The following is a 19,316-nucleotide window of genomic DNA, read 5'->3' as shown; positions in this document are numbered from 1 at the left end:
TTCTTACTAGCAATTACAGCATAGGCATGCACCTATGCAATCACACAACCCAACGAAGAATCCCGTAATGACTTGAGACGGACATTCGAAACTCAGGACTAGCTCCCGGACAAAGAACCTCATTCTTACCGGACACTATGCACTCAAGGCAGCCGGCAATGATGTCAATTACTGCCAATATTGCGTCCCCGATGCAGGCAAAGACACCTAGTATTAAGCTTAGTACAATCTCGCCAGTCACAATACTACTTGATGCGCACCTGCGATGCAAGAACATATTATCCTTGTATGGCATTTAGTCAGAATGAAAATCCTCGAAAGTCATCGATACGACCTACCCCATCGTCGATGTAAGGGGGCTGAGATGATTGACATACACACGCATACAAGACTCCACCCACTTATACGGGCCTGTGGGTAATGACGTGGACAAAAGATTCACCCCAACAGAACGAACCCCACCGCATCAACGGCAGCCACTATGGAAGATGACCTCTGAGGTAGAGACGATCACAAGTTACCTATTCCTCAGGTATGGGAAAGGAAGCTGATGGAAGGGACCGCGATAGGCCCCATGTTATATTGACCCGTCAGGGAAATGGACGATTATACTGGCGAACGACATGGACTTAGAGGTAGATACACGGTTCTCCCCACTTCACACAGAATAACACTGATACAGGCAACTCTTCGCGGCGTGTACGGAGGTGGTCATCTGATGGCTGGTGCCTGCATGATTGATAGATGGGCAGCATTCAAGTCCGACTCCTGCTTGGTTGTGGGATATTAGACCTCTAAACGTCTAAATTGAAAAGTCGCCACAAACCTGTTCAGATCTTCAGGACATATCCGTACAACCCGTCGAGAGGACAAAGGGACGCCACTGCATTTCAAAGAGCGAGTGGTTCAAACTATTGGATGTGTCAGCAGATTGCTTCGTTGCGCGAATATAAACCCACGCGACGGTATTTTGGTGAAGGAGTGGAGACACTCCGGGGGTTGGCGGCCACAAGGAAAGGAAATCGCTCGGATGAGACATTGGGCAAGATGGCCAGAGAGCGATGGGGATGCTTCTTCATACAAAGTATCAGTCGGGTGCTATAGCGCTCGGGTTGTAGGGGTTTATTCTGAGGAGCACCTAGACCATGCTAGTTGGGCTTTATACCAGGATTATACCTCGGCTCCCAGGTGTAATTAAGGGCACAAAATGACATGAAGCAGACGGCCCAGTCACGAACCCAACTATAGATGTGGCAATTGATGGAATTCAGTTTCCAGATGAACACCATTACGACCTCATGTTCTACTCACGAAATCAGATAGACATGGTGTTGGGATCGAACGGATCTGGGAAAAGGAAGCCAAGTACCCAGCTCCGTCGCAGACAGCTGAGCAACACGGTGGCATATGTGCGGCACTTAACACAGCAGAGTCTTATCCCTGAGATATTCCATAGTTAGTACCCTTTATTCCTCATCAACCTGGTTCAGAAGTATCGTCAAGAGTTCTAGCCTAGACATCGGATACATTGAGCCTCGGCTTCAGCGTTCCTGAGGCACATCGACTAAAGAACCGGCACTTCATAAGAACAGAGAAGCATCGTATGCCGCGATGCAGCGGACAACCGCAATGCGTCCAGACAATCACATTGAAGGCATGATTGAAGCAGAAGATAGATCAAGGTCTGGACCGAGAGATTGCTGATAAAAGCCAATTTATTCAGACATCCACATAGAAAAATGAAAGTGCGTAACATGCATCAAGGGGTAACTGGACGGATAGTGTATGATGAGATGATGGGAGGGAAGAATAAACGGGGTGAAGAGCAATATGCAGAAGGTAGGGGTTTTGCCCAGCGAGGGGAGTCGGTGATATGGACAATCCAACGATCACTGTTCCTCTTCAACAGGCTCCTCTTCGTATTCGCCTTCTTCCTCATCGGCACTAAGCGGGGATACGTCAGACCAAAGAGCATGTATGTATGATACTTTAACACGTACGTAGCATCCTGGTATTGTTGGTATTCAGCGACAAGATCTTGCATGTTTGATTCGGCTTCCGTGAACTACAAGCCAATGAATGAGTCAGAGAAAACGATATCCTCGTTTGATCAGCACGTACTTCCATCTCGTCCATACCCTCCTGCGTGTACCAATGCAAGAAAGCCTTACGCTTGAACATGGCAGCGAATTGGTCATTGACACGCTTGAAAAGTTCTTGGATGGCGGTTGAGTTGCCCAAGAAGGTAACGGCCATCTTGCATCCACGAGGTGGGATGTCACATTGAGCAGTAAGAACGTTATTGGGGATCCATTCCACGAAGTAAGCAGAGTTCTTGTTCTGGACGTTCTGCATTTGCTCTTCGACTTCCTTCATCGATACTTTGCCACGGAAGACGGCGGCGACCTAATGAGCAAGATGCTCAAGAGTTGTACATACGGAGAATGTACACATAACGTACGGTGAGATAGCGGCCATGACGGGGATCCGAAGCAGCCATCATGTTCTTCGCATCGAACATCTGCTGGGTCAACTCAGGGACGGTCACAGCACGATATTGTTGGCTTCCTCGCGCGGTGAGTGGTGCAAAGCCAGGCATGAAGAAATGTAGACGGGGGAAAGGAACTACGTTGACACACATCAACGCTGGTTGTCATTGACAAGTTGGAAGGCTTACCCATGTTAACGGCTAACTTTCTCAGATCGGAGTTGAGTTGACCAGGGAATCGTAAGCAAGTCGTGATACCAGACATAACAATGGAGATGAGATGGTTGAGATCGCCGTATGTGGGTGTCGTGAGTTTGAGAGTGCGGAAGCAAATGTCGTAGAGAGCCTCGTTATCGATACAGAAAGTCTCGTCGGAGTTCTCGACAAGTTGATGGACGGAGAGTGTGGCATTGTACGGCTAGACGATATCTAGCAGTTAGTTCCCCGAAAGATTCAACGTAATGCTTCCGTACCTCAACGACAGTGTCTGACACCTTGGGACTTGGAACAACAGAGTACGTGCACATCATTCGGTCAGGGTATTCCTCACGGATTTTGGAAATCAGGAGTGTACCCATACCAGCACCAGTTCCACCACCAAGAGAGTGGGTGATCTGGAAACCTAAAGAAGGGCACTTAGGCTCGTAATTAGCGGCGAAGTGATCAAGGACCGTACCTTGAAGGCAGTCTGTGCCCTCAGCTTCCTTACGCACAACATCGAGGACGGCATCAACGAGCTCAGCACCCTCAGTGTAATCTAGTGACGACGTTTAGCATGGAAAAGTCAACTAGGCCAGGAAGGAAACCACTTACGGCCCTTCGCCCAGTTATTACCCGCTCCACTTTGTCCGAAAACAAAGTTGTCGGGGCGGAAAAGACTACCCAGAGGACCCGACCGTACCGAGTCCATGGTACCGGGCTCGAGGTCGACCAACACAGCGCGGGGAACGTACTTGTTTGCACCGACCTCATTATAGTAGACTGAGATGCGCTCGAGTTGAAGGTCATTGTTCCCCTTGTACAGACCATCGGGTTCGATTCCATGCTCATCCGAAACAACCTCCCAGAACTTGGCACCTGAAGTAAAGGTTCACACAATCCATGAACACGAGCGAGAGGTAGCATATATCGATAACCAACCAATTTGGTTGCCACACTATTATCAGACAGGTCGACAAAAGTAAGCATGACGCGGATGGACTCGAGGATACAAAGAACGTACCTGGCCAGTCTGAAGGTGGACGATTTCGCGCATTCTGCATGGAAAAGAAGTTAGTCGCGTTCTATCTCAGGAATGGTACGTTTTGGAATGCGCGCAAGATCGCGTTTTTCCTCCATCGCACAACGCGTCTTTCTTGCACGAATCGCCAGAGCAAATATGAAAGTGGAGTTAGAACAACTTACATAGATGAGGATGGAGGATGGATTGGCTTTGTTGGTCGTGAAGAAGGAGGAGACAATTAATCGGAACGTGTTCAGGTCGAGGGCAAGCAAATTTTAGAGCTCCGCTTGAACAATCGGGGTTGACCGCAGCTGGTCATAGCGCAGGATCATACTAAGACTGTACATAACAAGAGTCGACATCATGACCATCGTACACGAACATTCAACGAGGTCGCGCGCAATTCGACAGGGTAATACACGTCGTTATTACTCTTGTGGATCATCTCCGTCAGTCTTTTTCACGTGTGTGCTATTGGAGTTCACTCAATCGAGTGATTGCCACTGATTCAGAATGTCATGCACACCGCAGCAGAAGAGGCATGTTGACAACAGCACGCGCTTACTGTTTAGCTTGTAACTTGTCTGACATCGCTCTCGAGACTATGCCCTCAACTTTCAAACAAAAAATAAGCGCTGTATAGGGCGCTTAAGTAACTAGTGAGTAGCGATGAACTGTAAGTGGCTGTTGACTTATCGTGGCGCTACTCTGAAAGTATGATACTTACCTAGATCCTAGAGAGTCTCACCCCAGGCTGAACTGGTAGTCGGGTCTTGCGGCTAATGTGACAGTCATGCAAGGCATCGATCTGAATCTGAGTGTCGGGCAAATGGCAATCGTACCCATGTCCAATGTCCATAGATCCCGCACTTTCTCAAACAACTCCCACTACATCTCAGACCCTGGGCAACATCGAGGACTCTCGCGGTACAGGGTGATGACGACGAAAGAGTGTTTGAGCGGCTTAGAGGATTATAAAGCGTATCTGGGTTTTGCCTGTCTCTACTCGTCGTCTAGGATCTACTAATTATCACCAGTTCAATCAGGGTAGGCACCCAATCAGTCTATCACCTCCGCACAGATCGAGTGGATGGAGTTCACCGTCCCACTTCGCACGTCGCATGTGCTGTAAGTAAATACCGCCGGGGCCATCTTATCAGCGTTGTGTGTAAGCCTGGGCAGTGACGGCGAACATAGACGTACGACATGCGGACCGGCCATTGAATGGATGGAGTTCCAGCCCCACACAACGCTCACCGGCACTTCCGACTCAGCGCTCAGAGTTCTATAGCATCCGACACTTCTTCGCCCGGTGATACTGACATGCATACAGGATGTTCTTGACATCTGTTGGACATTCGTTGGACATGCTGTGGGACAGGCGCAGGCCATAATTAAAGATTTACTGCAACCCAGCAGTACGGGTAGTGGACATGCACTACTTGAACCGTGCTAGTCGTAATAATAGCTTCCAGTCTTCGATGCATTAAGTTTCGCTGGTGCCTGCGTTATTCCGCATTCTGCATCTTCCAAAATCAAGCTTGGTTTCACACCAACCGATAATCCCTAGGCCTTCCTAGGCCCTGCGGGCTCCATCAACGTGCAGGATGGTTCGATCAAGCGATGCCTTATTCACAGGTACCCTTTGGAAGCACGAGTCGCACGACTTGCAGCTTCTGGTAGCTCGCAAATTTAGTTTCCTCCCAACAGCATCACGGTGCCGAGAAGATGTATTGTAATCGTAGGGGGCATACACGAGCTATTCGACGAACTTGGGTACTTTACTCAGTATTCTATGCCCGACTGAATTGTCCCGACTTATAGAATATTGATGGGAGTGCAGCCGACGCTAATCGCATCCACCTATTCCATAAACTCAGTATATAGCGAAACAATGTTAATATATTACCTACCAATTTGAGATCCTTGCAGCAGACGCCATGTGTTTGGCATTCTTTGCTGAGGCCCCCATCACCTAATATTGTAATGGGTACACATTTGAGGCCACTGTTGGTCGTTGGCCATGGTCATTACATTATCCCCATTGAAAACAGGAAGCCTACTTACACGAGGCCAGTAGGTGTGGTAATCTCTCCCAATAGGCCAACGACTGTTGTCATCAGGCCGCTGAGGAGGCCAAGAACTGTCGGCGAAAACTATATGCACGAGTCATTGGGGGACGGAGAGACAGGATGATGATTGCATTACAGTCCCGAGTTCACCACAGCACATGGTCTTCTTCCCATTGGCGCACAGATCCCCGCCCCTAGCCTTGTTGAAGGAAATAAAATTTATCAGTGAGACCCGACTGAACTGTTGATAATCACGAACTTCAACGACGGGGGTGGCGGCCGCAAGAAGGGCACTGAGAGCAAAGACGAAGAAGAGGAGTTTCATAGGATGAGAGAGCATTTCTATGACTGTGGTGGTGGTGTCGAAGGAAATAATATCCTGAGGAGCGATAAAGAACGTACTCGCCTTTATACGCTTCCTTCATATCGCCAAGCCGAGAAGGTTGCGTACGATAGCATCTTGAGCAGTCTGACGGTGAGGCCAGGCCGGAAGAAATCTGCAACTAAGATCTAGGTATGCATGGGAAGTTTGGTTGAGAAGGGTCAACTGAGAAAAGTCATTAGTCTCATAGAGGGAATAGGCAGACGCACCACCTTTATTGATCGGTGGAACACCTACCAATGAGCAGAGCGACTGGTGTAGCTCAGGCCTGTGTATCATGCGTCTTGTTCCATGAGGAACCTTCCCAAATACCTAATTCCATCAAATGGATGATTCCGATTCGACGAACTCAAGAAAGAGCGTGCCGGCAAGATTTGATTGGAAGCTTAATGTTGTCCAATCAAACAAACCCTCGTCGCTTTGGGTGGCTGTCATGATTGCTCAACCAATTGTGAAGTTTTCGTACGGCGAACTCCGCCGTGTGTCAATCATCAGCTTGGACGTGTTACGGGATGAGATAGCTCCTTACATTTAATTCAAGTCCGTTGAACAGCACTTCCTCGAAAGAACCATGGGACAGGGCGTCATTGGAGAATCCGGGGCCGTGACTTTCGCCTAAGATAACCCTATGGAACTCCCGTCGGACCTCGACTGCCTGAGCCTTCGAAACTTGGAAGAGGATCTGGCCGACGAATGCCCATGCACGACGCGTAAGCTACAGTGATACCCATGTATTGTTTGCCTTCCTTCCCTTCAGTCCAACGGAGCTCGCGGGGTCGTCGAACGCCCGATTCAAGCATTTGAAGCGAACTCTAACGCCCTGCATAGCATCGACCCTTGAGCATTGATTATGGGAGCAGTCTGCGTAGCGCGGTGTCGACGATTGGGATCATTGTGACAAATAGTGCCAAGTAACTTGCCACTCGTTCTAAGGAGTAAAAACGTGAGAATGCTGGGCTCAATTCGTTCAACCAGCGGCCACAGTTCATGATCAACGTTCAACGTTCAACCATTTTCATACTGCTGATTTGGTGTAGTTCAACTGTCAGTTCGAAGGTATGACCCACATAGTACCATAGTACCAAGGCTGCCTTGGTACGTATGTCAATTGCTACCAGTTTTCCACAATAATGACCCCCGTCGTCTAGACAGTGTCTACCCCGCCGATCAAGCGTATACGCGGTTCAGAGTCTGACACAGATGCGTCGACAACAATATAAGTCTCAATATGTGTTTAGAAGATTATTTGCGGAAGGTTGGCGGTTCAACGTTTCATCGTCTAGCATGGCACGCTCAAAGCTTTTTGCTATTTAAATTTCGAATCACAATAACAGGCATATATTCAGAAGGTACCAGTCGGTTTACGAGTCAAAGCAGGGCGAACAGCTACGAATGTGCTACGGGCGTTATGTATCTCGGCCTCTTGCAAGAAGGAGCATCACAGGCTAATATTGATGGGCGAGCACCCAATGGCAATAAGACCGTTCTGTGAAGGTATGATTAACCACTGCTATGCACTCTTCGATAGGTCTGACATACGAAGCTATTTCCAGTGCAGCAGACTGTCTGCTGGGTGCAAGAGGTTCCTCCTACGCCTATGACGGTGATAGGCGAGCACGTCACTGTCAACGAAACGATCAGCCTATTGTAAACACCTAGGGGTATCTCCTTACCTCCGACAAGGAGGTCGAGGGGACCGAGAACAATTCCAAGCAAGCCTATGAGGAGACTCGCAAGGGGGTCCGTAGCCTGAAAATATATGTCAGCCAGGCCGATGTTGGGGGATGAAAAACAGATGGTCGAACCTTCTGCACGGAACTACAGCATTGGAGGCTGCCAGTTGAGCAACTGGGAGTATCGGTCCTTGGGATGGCTGTGGCAGCAGCAAGGAGTGGAAGAATCAAGAAGGTGCAGAACATAACTCGGGAGAACATTGCGAGTAGATTGACTGGAGTGTAAGTAGTTGAACTGGAGGGCTCGACTGAAGTCTTTCTGTGCATTTTCTAGGGCTTTTATACGTTTTCAGCTTGGGCATTCGCCCCCGAGCCCCCGAAGTAGCTGGATCTATTTTTAGGAGTTCTTCCAGGACCTATTGAGTCTGGAGACTGTTCCGGCGCGCTTGTCGTCTCTGCAGATTGAATCTCCATTGTGGACAGGTTCGATCACTGATAGAGGCTTAGGTGATTAATGGGACTCTTCTGGGGTCTCCCAGCAACTCCCAGCTGACGGTGAGATCCCGAGTCAAGCATTAAGGTTGAATGGTAAAGGCTGATAATTCACGTCTCGTCTGACGATCTCAGGTTAAGCCGTTGGTCGAGACCCATCCTAGTAGAGACTCTCCTTCCCAGCCAAATTACTTCCAAGTGGCTCGAGGCGGCTCAGGTAAGTAACCACCTACCTAGCCCTCATACACGCTCGCCGTTAGGCGTGTTCTGATTCTTCTGTGGGGTCTAGATACGTGCCAAGATCATAGAACACATCGGACGTCTGCTGATGAGTTTTCACCGCTAAATCGCGCTCATTTACGGTCGAATAACTATTTTTGTTCGAAGGTTTCCAGCCCCGGACGTGCTTCACTCCGAAATTGGGTCGGTTTCACGCTGTCAACAGATCCAGCGAAAGCATTCATATTTCCGTCAACCTATCTTCTCAGTCTGGGCCATCTGATACGCACGGCAGACCACGTTAGGTTTCTCTCATTGGTTGGGCTATCACAGCCCGAAACTTGGCGTGGAAGCTTGTCCACCAATACGAACAGAACGGTCTTGTATTTCTTGTTCATCAAGCACCGCCGTCGAACGACATCCTCCCACCCCAAACTTAATTATCCTCCTTTTGGGGACCTGAGTTACATGATCAACACACGGTATAACACGCAGCATGAATCGAAGCATTTGGGTCTCAATAGGGTGCCTAAGCACATTGGCCAAGTTGTTAAGCTGCAAGCGTCCTTCACAGCCACCCGAGCTTGCCATTGGCTAGCTCCCTCGTGCAACAACGGCATGTTATGACACAACTAGGCGGATAACATTCCGAGATGGAACTCCCGGACCCTCGTGTTGTCGGCATGTTGTAACGTTGGTGGGCAAACAATAATCCGGAATTCATTAAAAAACACAAGCGAGAAGATTTCATCTTCCAGGAAGCGTGGTGTTCCAGAGGCAGGTCGACGGCCTTTCAGCCTTTCAGCCTCGAAGACCAGACCCAGGTAATAACCCAGGGCAACCAGCACCTTTGAAAACTGATGGTTGCACCCCAAAATCTGTTCAGCAATAACGATAACAATCACCTCCTGTAGGGGACACACTTCACGATGCCCGTCGTTTATGTAACAGGGACTTCCATACTCATAACTTCTCACCCCGAAATGTCTTTGCTGGGTCTCAAAAGCCGCAACAACTCTTTCCTCATGAATGACGCGTTTAACGTCGCACAACGGCATTACTGTGGTGGTGTTCGTGAGTACAGTTCGGAACTGCCAACGGGTGTACTTCTTCAATGGGCGCGGTTTCAGACATGCAGTTTGAACGATTCCGAGGGAGCGAACAGCATGCAACATGGGGGTTCTTGACACCAACCTCGAAGTAATTTCAAACAGCGACTAAGACGAGGGTCGCCACTGGGACATAAAAGGCACTTGAGGGCCGACCTATTACCCACAGAGAGGAAGGTTCAAAGGAAGTCCGTGGCCGACTTGTCTGCACGGCAAGACTTCGCCCCGCCACTGATTGTTGGCGGTAATCATGCGGCCGTATGCAGTGAATCCATAGACGGCGACCCAATATAAATGTGATGTAATCCCAGACATGACGCGAAGCGAACACACCAAAAGTGGCCAAATACATAGGCATGAATGATGACAAGCTCTTTATTTCACAAAAAGCTTCTTTGAGCGGAGAGGTCTGGCAGCACCCACACGACCAGTCTCCATTTGATACATTCTGTACGCTTCGCGAAGATGGTCCGGAGACAAAGGTCCAACGTCTCCCCGACGTGACTGGACGGCACGAGCTGCCCCAAAAGGTCAGATTCTTGAATTTATCGGTCCAAAGCTATACGTACCTTTCTCCACTATCTCACCGACGAAAACCTTGGCAAAGCCAGCTACTATTTGTGCAACAGGCTGGGATACCTGCTGACCCAACGATTGCTGGATGACCTGATGCTCCGGTCAGTGTCACACACTGGGGTGGCTGAAAGAATAGGCACCTTACGAACGGCCTGCTTGGGAAGAGCATGACGCCTATAAGCCTCGAAGCGCTCATACTGGGCGGGACTGAAGTTATCCATAAGGACTCTAACAAACTCAGCATCAGTACTCCACCAGAAGTGCAAAACTGTGGGTTTTTGCGTACTTCAAATTGTCCTTTGACTGACTCTGCCACGAAAGTTGTGCGGAATAATCATCGTCCGCCATGGCTGGTAACAATTCATCTTCGCCTTCTACCTCTTCATCAATTCTTCCTCCAACGCCAGGAGGAGCGAGTGAAAGCACAGGTGTTCCTCTCATAACCATGCTTGGAGCAGGTGAAGCTCGACTAGGTTCTGGGTCAAAACTGATCATGCCAGGCATATGTATTGGGTTGCTCGACATGTTTGTCGGCGACGACGTAGTCCGTTGATCAGAGACTGGGTTCGACAGACCAGCTATCTGTGATTGGGATTGGCCGCTAGAAGCGACTGGAGAGAAACTGGCCCCTTGTGGCGTTACTTGCTGCTGGGACGGCGGGGACAGCTGAAGTATAGGTGGTTGCGAGCCGTGCACTGTATTGCTTCCAGAAGCCATTGACCACTGTACGCTCGGGAACTGTGGGCTCGCAAAGCCGGCGACTGGTGTACTATCTCGAGAGCCCCGCAAAGGTGTACTTCCGGCACCGGCAGTAGCAGCTTTCGGCTTTCTGCCACGCTTACTTGGGATACGACCTCGTACCGCAGGTGTATTGGGTACCAAAGGGCTTGAAGAAGGAAATGAAGAATCTGGCTGCATTGTGGTTTTGAATAAGCGTTGTCGACAAATTCAAGCGCGTCTAACTATGAGTGTCACATGCCCAGAACCATGATGCGTTCACGTGACAGATAACATTTGCCGTGGCACAATGTTCGCTATTCTTGTAGCACTGATCGATATCAAATTATATACGACTCGGGGGCTCGCGATCGGTAATATTAGGGACAAGATAAAAGATATTACACAGAGAGTGGGGGGAAAACCGAGAGGAAGACAAGCGCAGACAATACGATGAGACAGATTGGGAAAGATAGAGCAAAAGAAGAAACTAACAGGCAAGCTTATTACTTGGTGGGCCCGATTGGTGTCGTCGTCTATGGCGACACGCAGCGGTTACACCAATATGAGATGGTAATGTACATCCGGGATATCATGTACACATTGATTTTTGTAGGTCTTCGGGCAACGCTTCGAGAGCCGAGCGGATGTGGTCGTTAGGGAGTGCGACCAGGAGAGGGCAAGGGTAGGAGATTGGGTGTCGAGGAACCATCGGCGGCCAGCCTCGAAGTAGCCAACCATTAACGAGACAACAAAGAAGAATATACGTATAAGTGACAAGATAAATGCAGATGGCAATATCGGGGGTGTATGATTAGGGATGGGGTGTAAGGAGTAAGGACGAACAAGATGAGAGCACGTCACAGACGGGCAGATGCGGTGATAGAAGCGGACAACATGCGAGAACAAAGAATAAGATGCACAAATACCAATACTTTTAATTGCGTCGAGGGCAAACGCCGGCCGCTCAAGTCATATTGATGTCGACGCCCCCAAACTCCCCTTGGTCTGGTAACTGGGAAGAGGCCTGCTGCTGTTGCTGATGATACTGCGCCCGTTGAAGTTCGGCATACTGAGCCTGGTAAGCTAATTGTGCTTGGGTGACCTGCATCTGCTGCGAATATTCAGGATGAGGTTGTGATTGCTGCTGTTGCTGCGGGGACATCGTAAAATCGACGACGGGCTGCTGCTGCTGTTGCGCGGTAACGACATTCATAGGCATCTGCACGGCTTGGGCCTGTACTTGTTGTATGGCGTACTCTTGTTGGGAGCTAAAGCCGCCCTGCGATAGGGGGCTTGACATCGGAGCGACACCATTGACGGTACCGTTGGCACCGACCGACGGCGAGTACGTTCCGTTGCTTGAATAAACTTGGGTATAGCTCATGCCATTCATCGTTCCATTTCCGGAGGGGCCAACCACACCACGATTGGTAGAGCTTGCACGGGAGTTGCTGCGACTGGTAGGCGCACTAGCCATCGCACGTCGACCTTCCCGTTCCCCGCTCTTATCACTGTTGCGTGCCAAGCATCGGTGCTGTCCGCTTGCAAGGAGCGCTAAACCCATTGCTCCATGATCGCCGCTATGTTGATAATGGTAGCGTAACCCGTTCATGTTCTTGTACCTCCTGGGGCAATCGCCGATACCACAAGCGAATGGCCGAAGTCGCCTTTCTGCTTCCTTTTCGACCTCGCGAAGCTCAAGCTCGCTGATTGTACCCAGACCAAGTGGGTCAGGAACTACAGCACCTGCAAAAAGTGTTAAAGCCGAACTACGCAAGAAAATGTGGAAAAGGTAACATACCTCCGGGTATGGGCGTATTTGCCCCACTGCCGGGTGTGCTACCAGGATTACTCTCAATGCCCTCACGTCTCCTTGCTTCCAAAAGGCGATCCCGTAGCTCGATGTCCTTCGGCGGCGCGAAATTACAGCTACCGTGTGTCATGTGATACTTTAGGCCGTTCGCCTGCTTGTAACTTTTGTTACAGTTTGGCTTTGGACAACGGAACGGCTTGGAAAGCAGCATTGATGCAGCTGGTCGCGTTACGGACTGCGACTGAAGGGCGGAAGCGGCCGAATTCGCCAATGGTGCCGGTCGAATGACAGCGCCACCGTTGGCGCCTACCGCGCCAGACTGCGAGGCAGTCTTCGACGAAGATGCAACATCGGCCCCATCTACCGCATTGCTACGACCTGAAGGAGAACCGGTTTTCTTCCCTTTACCCTTGCCTTTGACGCCTAACAAAACCTGTCAGACTGGGACTGGTAAAGAGAGCACACAGGCACTGACCGATGGGGCTAGCAGACCTTGAGCCAACGGGAGTGGGATTCGCTGTACCCGCAGGGCTGAACAAAAGCGCGGGAGGAACACAGGCCGGCGCCATCTCAGCAGCATGAAGAGCATTCATACCGCTTAGACCGCCCATGATAGCACCGTCGATGGAATTCATCCTATGAAGACCGAAGTTCATTGCTCCGTTGGTGAATGCCGAACCGTGACTCTGCTGTACGTAGGGACTTGTCGGTTCAGAATGGATGACACCGCCGAATGCACTGTCCAGATCATTTAACCCGTGCAAACTCAGATTATGGGGGACGCCAGCACCCGAGGCCGAATGCCTGGACCCGTTCCAAGCACTGGGGTTGGTACTAGAGGCGACGCCGGAGAAGCCCAACGAACCGAGTGACGCGTGCCGCGTGAGGCTAGGACTCGTTGAAAGACCCGCTATCGATGTCTGAGTGTGGTTAGGAGACCCTGGCATACTTGGACTACCCATCATATCCAGATCAAATCCAGCTGAACTAGCGGTCGCTGGAAGCCGCTCGAAGTTGCCATCGCCTCTACCGTCCGAGAAAACACCGTCATTTCCAAAGGAGCCCCCAGAATCCACGTCGAAATTCAGGGGGAAGGTGGAAGCGCCCCCGGCAGCCATGCCCGCTGCGCTTGGTTGAGTGAGCGCAGATTCAAAGTTATTTGCCTCCCCGTTGTTGGAGCTGGTATCTTCGCCGAGTGCCCCATCTAGCGAATTGTTACTGCTCCCACGCATGGGGTGCAGGTGACTCCAACTATTCCGCACATGGCCCGGATGGGGGCTTGGCGGTGCTGATGCGTAGACACCCCTCGCATTCTCAACAACCCCTCGCGCATCGACCGTGCGATGGTTTTGCTGCAAACGCTCTTGATGGATATGCTGAAGAGAAATTTTGTGATGGAGGCTACGATGACCGGTCTGAAAGGACTGATGCGAGCCATGATGCTGAAGTGCTCGCTTGCCTGGGGTAAGGTTGGGGGGAAAGGCCCCTGCAAATCAGATATATCAGTGGTGTCCATGGATCCGAATCAAACGGAGGGAAAAAACGAGGGAAAAGCGACGAATGACGGGGACATAGAGTGACAAAAATGAGGCATTCAACTCACCCATTCTAGGACTTGGATAGGCACTCAGGGGCGTGGTGATCGGCGTATCAGGCGGAGTAGGCACACCAGAGGATGGTGAAGGCATGCCATGGCCAGACGTAGAGGACGGTGAGTTACTGGATGGGGGAGAAGGTGAGTTGCTGACGCCTTGCATTCCACTTGACGTTCCGGCAGAGGAAGAAGGAGGCGACATGCTTCCGTACGCGTGAGGGTTGGCATCAGAACCGTGCCCTCCGTAATGGCCTGAGGGCGGATACGCCAAGGATTCTTCCATCTCCATCTCCATGTCATCAGGATCAATGGGAACACCTTCTCGATAAGCCATATCGTTGCCAGCGTATTTTCCGGATGGTTGCATTAGGTCGGACTGCGAGTGCTGTGGCTGATGGTGGTTTGTGTCTATAGGCTGAGACCCCGAGTGTTGCGAGTGAGCAAAGTAATCCGGGACATAGGGAGCCTGCGTTGGGGTGTTGTGTTTACCGAGATCTTGAGAGCTAGAATGTGCATGGAAGTTGGACTGCAAGCGACTGATCGAAGAGGCGTGAGATTGTGGGGCAGATGAGTTCGCGTTGGTTGTTAACGGTGGATTATTGCACTGAGGATTGAAAGGTATTGAGACAGCGACGCGCATGGTACCACCATCTGCGCCATTTGGGATGTGGTTGCCATTGGCGGCGGTCACGGGGTTTCCGTTAGCGTCGACAACGACAATGTGAACTTCCTCAAAGTGATCGAGCAAGGCATGCAGATCGGGGAGATGCAGTCCGCAGCATGTATAGTCGCGACACTGCTCAGATCAAGGGTGTCAACAAGCCGGCTCAGCACCTGTTAGAGATCTACTCACCAGTTCTTCCTCTCTTCCTGACTCAAACAAGTTCACGGCGTTCAATATGGAATTACGGTCCTCGGATTCCATCGAGGCCATTTTTCCTCCCTTGAATTCGTGAGAGCTACAACCAGAATGCGATAAACGTCAGCAAAGTATTCAGATGACTAAAGTTTTGGGAGAGGCAGTAATTCGAAATGAAAGAGATCCCAGACTCGCTTAATGATTGTCGATAGGGGAAGGGTGTCTGATATTGCACTAAACGAAGCTGGCCACTCACCCAAAGCCACTCAGAAGATGAGCCGTTGGACTCCCTGCGTAGAATGCATTGCCACTAACGTGCCTACTACCGAAGGAGCCCGACCGCCACGATAGCGGTGAGCCCATGTAGTGTTTCGTGTACGACGCAGGATTGAAGTCATCCCCGTTGCTCGAGCCGGTGTAGGATCCAGAGGTCATGATGGAATCCCCTCGAGTGTGGTAGTTACCGTAGTCCATTGCTTGACCATTGCCATAACTATTACCAGGATTACTAGGGTTCTGAGGATTGCTGAATGAATGAGAGTGGTGGTGGTATTGAGAATGGTTGTGGTGGCTGTTGGATGTCGAGGGGAGGGCGATTGGCTGGGAGGAGGACATGGACAGGATGTATGAGACTGAGGGAGAGACGGAGAGAGGGGAAGCTCCTACTTAGACCATTCCTCTCATTCAAAACCGAACGGCCCGATTCAGATTCAGATTGTTGCTGCTTATTTGGCCAACACTGGCTCGGGCTGCCCGCTCGGACTTTCAATCTTAGGTAGGTTCGACTCAGGTCAGCTACTCGGCTCATCTGCGTCAAGTCATCAATGTCCCCAACGCATGGGCATCCCGACTCACACAACTCAGTATACATTGTGCAACCGAGTCTCTCTGTCGAAAGCCTCAGGCTTCCACTGTGAAGCACTCTTGTAACTTGTCGGCTCCTCATGACTCGTCTGTAGTCAAGGGTCACCTCTACGGCACCTGGTTCAACCCTGGGTGGGTCATAGTGCGTGGCCGATGCAACTATGCCACTATATCAGGCTAAATTAGGTATATCCGTACCATGACCATGACCACGAACATATACATACTTGACTGGTTGTTGAGTGTCAACTAAGGAACATATGTTCGGCTATTAATTACGCCGTTTTGAGGGTCCAGAGTAATATCTCTGTCCACAGACGTAGCCCGCCGGGCGGCGGGGGGCACGTTCACCTGTCGAACACTTGGCCATAGTGCAGACCGGATGCAGATGACGCCCAAGCATCTACAGCAACAAAGCGCAAGCTAAGGCCCCATATAAATGGACACTGGCGTACGTGAGATGTTGATAGATTAATCTAGGAGCATGGAGTTGACTTCGCACCCATGCTGCCTGCATACTCCCATCATCTCCAGGATTCCCAGGTTCCAATGGCGAGTCCAAACCTGCAACTTGCAGGGGTCTAGCGCTGGCGCGTCTGGCAGATTCCCGGAGCGCGTGTTGTTAGCCGCTGGGTGTTGTTAGATTTCTAGACTCACCAAAAACATTCCGCTTCGGGTACTACGTAACAAACTCATTCAGTCGACCTCTCAAGGAGTCTATGGAGTTCTGTCTAATAAAGGAATGTTACTCACTTGAACCCACACCCATCTCCGGAGAGCTTCGATATCACAGAATTTCCTAAACTCATACTATCAATACTTCTCGTGAGACTTGCATAAGTAACGTCTAGCATGGATTATATCCACATACAAACTACGTAGCTCTAAACGAACTATGGGGTCGAGGCGTTAGGCGTGAAGAAAGACATTGAGGAAGTTATGAAAGGTTGGGAGGAACCCTTCGGTACTAAACAATTGTGAGCACTGAAGTCAGCGTGAGGGAATCGCGCGAAGTCTGTCACGTCTGTGCATCAGTTGGTAAACATAAGCACGCGCTGCACATGGTCTACTCACGCCGTAGACTTCTATAGTCTTGATGAGGTACGGCAGGTGCCCAGAGGGCGGTTAATATCATCACGCGAGTTGTGCGAAGCACATTTAGTGGCTGAACGAACTGGGTCGTCGACATATAAAGACGCAGTGCTCTTTGATGTAGATTTATGAGTGCATCCCCTCTCAACTGTGCGGGGCGTGGTGGATTCGGATGGCACACTGTGGTCATTCCTAATCATATCAGACGGATTAGACCGACGTGCTAAGACCGACGTCACACACGGCGCTGAGAACACCTGAACCAAAACGTTGTCAGCTCGTTCCGTGATAATTGTGGACTGACGTTGATTCTGAACATACTTCATTGCTGAGAAACTTGCGGGACCGAAACACATGGGGAAACAGTCACCAGCGACGTGGAGCGCGAACGTACGAACTGAGGCTGAATAGTTCAGCGACATATGTGGCCATCATTGGAGAGGGCAAGCTGAGTAGTTCATTTCTCACAGATATGTAGATATGTATATCATCGCTCGGCATTTGTACTGTTCGCAGTCTCCGTGTTGCTGTGCTGCGAAGGGATTAGCGACGTTGCCTCTCCGGTGCTAGAGGCTGACCTATCACATAAGAGAGAATAGTAAGTTGATTGTCTTGGAACAGAATTGTCAGTGCTTATCTGCCTTCTCCGTAGAACTAAATAGGTGATGGTCAATCCGAATTTCAGATTGATTGAGTGAGGGTTCAAATGGAAGGTAGAGGCATTCTAACTGAATAGTGAACGCACATAACGAAGATAAAGCTGGTCACGTCTCGCCACTAATCCCCGCGCTTTGAATGGGACTCGTTGGGACATTGTGAGCTTCCTCGTCCGACCTTCAGTGTCGTTCTACAGTGTCGGTAACTCAAGGTGACTTACAATAACGGCTAATAGGAATGACATCAAGCTCAACCCTGTTCAACCCTGCTTGACCCCGAAACACGTGTTGCCCGACTCTCAACGGTTGCTCCGCGATGCTCATGCATGTGGTATACATGATCGCCTTGCGGCGGCCGTCGCCAGCCGTGACCAGGCCATGAGCTACGGCCGCATTCCCGGCACGAGGCGCACTTAGGCGCACTGTGACTACGAGCCGTTTGGGGAAGCTGGTTTATGATCTGTAAGCGCAGGGATCGAGCAATAGGTCCGAAATTACCTTGAGCTGCGTGAACAACCGAACCGATCCACCGATCCACACTCACCGTGCTCTTGTTTTGGCAGTGACAACTACTGGAGCTTGCTGTATATTCTAGTGAGTTTCTCCATGCACCGTCGTCTGCCTCAAGGAGGGGTGTCCCCCAAGTACAATCTGTAGCAATGTGAGGCAGACAGAGTCGGTAGGAAGTTCTATCGGTAAGCTTTAAAAGAGGTACGTGCCGCAATTGTAACTTCACCGACTTAAAAGCCATTTTACGTACAGTACAGGGGAGTGGCTCCACAAATAAAACACAAGTCTATGTCACCGAACTAGACTGAGCTCAAGGATGTGTTCCAAAGAGGTGGATCTTCAATTGATCCACGCCGGCGGCGAACATACAAGAAGTGGGTCATCCCGACTTCAGAGGTCGGTGGCCGCACATCTCCAAACGACCTCAGTCTCAAGAGCATCGCTCAACCCATTCTGAAAGGCCGTTGCCACTTATTTCAAGTTACTTGAGCTTTCGCCGGCACTGGTACGTATAGTGGTTTCGACGCGTACGGCGCTGGCATTTGTCGATAGTAGGTTATCGACGATTCGTTTCAAGGTACTACACGTTCCCCTGTTGTGTAAGCTCGTTGCAACCGGTCATTGCTTGCCCTACTACTGGTTCTATCAGGTTTCTCTATTTCCCTGCAAGTGAGGGTTTAATCAGATACTTGATCAAGGTTAGGCCAACATACTGCGCTGGATTTAGTAACGATCTTGTAATCATTGCACATGTCGTACTTCCCAGGGTATAACCCGCTATAACTCATGTGTTCTCTCATCTTCCAAGAGTAGTTCCCTGAACATAGATAACCGAGGGCTTGCTTCATGCTGTCATCCACCCCTGCACGATGCCAATGTACAGATGCCGTTCGATGGTATGTTTTGTCTTCTTTTAACGATCATGATCTATAACTTCAAGAACCTGCGTATCCTCGAAGTGCTTAAAATGACTGA

The 19,316-nt window shown here is 50.2% G+C and overlaps 5 protein-coding genes across 5 annotated transcripts; all 5 read right to left on the bottom strand.

Annotated features, from left to right (window-relative positions):
* Positions 1-1,889: 1,889 nt before the first annotated feature.
* Positions 1,890-3,743, bottom strand: TUB2 (Tubulin beta chain (Beta tubulin); the record flags this gene model as incomplete). Its single annotated transcript, XM_036772141.1, has 10 exons — positions 1,890-1,944; positions 2,001-2,065; positions 2,122-2,406; positions 2,462-2,625; positions 2,678-2,906; positions 2,962-3,110; positions 3,165-3,245; positions 3,302-3,565; positions 3,629-3,644; positions 3,711-3,743. The coding sequence occupies 10 exons, from the start codon at positions 3,741-3,743 to the stop codon at positions 1,890-1,892; spliced, it is 1,341 nt and encodes a 446-aa protein (XP_036625787.1).
* A 1,785-nt stretch (positions 3,744-5,528) lies between these two features.
* On the bottom strand, positions 5,529-6,122 carry PC9H_002504 (uncharacterized protein; the record flags this gene model as incomplete). The annotated part of the gene is made up of 4 exons (XM_036772140.1): positions 5,529-5,573; positions 5,624-5,717; positions 5,778-5,866; positions 5,919-6,122. The coding sequence occupies 4 exons, from the start codon at positions 6,120-6,122 to the stop codon at positions 5,529-5,531; spliced, it is 432 nt and encodes a 143-aa protein (XP_036625786.1).
* A 1,480-nt stretch (positions 6,123-7,602) lies between these two features.
* On the bottom strand, positions 7,603-8,164 carry PC9H_002503 (uncharacterized protein; the record flags this gene model as incomplete). The annotated part of the gene is made up of 4 exons (XM_036772139.1): positions 7,603-7,650; positions 7,704-7,786; positions 7,838-7,913; positions 7,970-8,164. The coding sequence occupies 4 exons, from the start codon at positions 8,162-8,164 to the stop codon at positions 7,603-7,605; spliced, it is 402 nt and encodes a 133-aa protein (XP_036625785.1).
* Positions 8,165-10,032: 1,868 nt separating this feature from the next.
* On the bottom strand, positions 10,033-10,758 carry PC9H_002502 (uncharacterized protein; the record flags this gene model as incomplete). Its single annotated transcript, XM_036772138.1, has 4 exons — positions 10,033-10,175; positions 10,227-10,323; positions 10,374-10,461; positions 10,520-10,758. 4 exons carry the CDS (start codon positions 10,756-10,758, stop codon positions 10,033-10,035), a joined length of 567 nt encoding a protein of 188 aa, XP_036625784.1.
* A 1,159-nt stretch (positions 10,759-11,917) lies between these two features.
* Positions 11,918-15,834, bottom strand: PC9H_002501 (uncharacterized protein; the record flags this gene model as incomplete). The annotated part of the gene is made up of 6 exons (XM_036772137.1): positions 11,918-12,699; positions 12,755-13,189; positions 13,242-14,252; positions 14,370-15,156; positions 15,214-15,319; positions 15,476-15,834. 6 exons carry the CDS (start codon positions 15,832-15,834, stop codon positions 11,918-11,920), a joined length of 3,480 nt encoding a protein of 1,159 aa, XP_036625783.1.
* Between the last annotated feature and the right edge of the window lie 3,482 nt (positions 15,835-19,316).

Source organism: Pleurotus ostreatus (genome assembly GCF_014466165.1).
Source record: "Pleurotus ostreatus strain PC9 chromosome Unknown scaffold_11, whole genome shotgun sequence".
NCBI lineage: Eukaryota > Fungi > Basidiomycota > Agaricomycetes > Agaricales > Pleurotaceae > Pleurotus > Pleurotus ostreatus.
The sequence above is the reverse complement of the archived record's forward strand: the minus strand, read 5'-3'. Positions and strand labels throughout refer to the sequence as shown.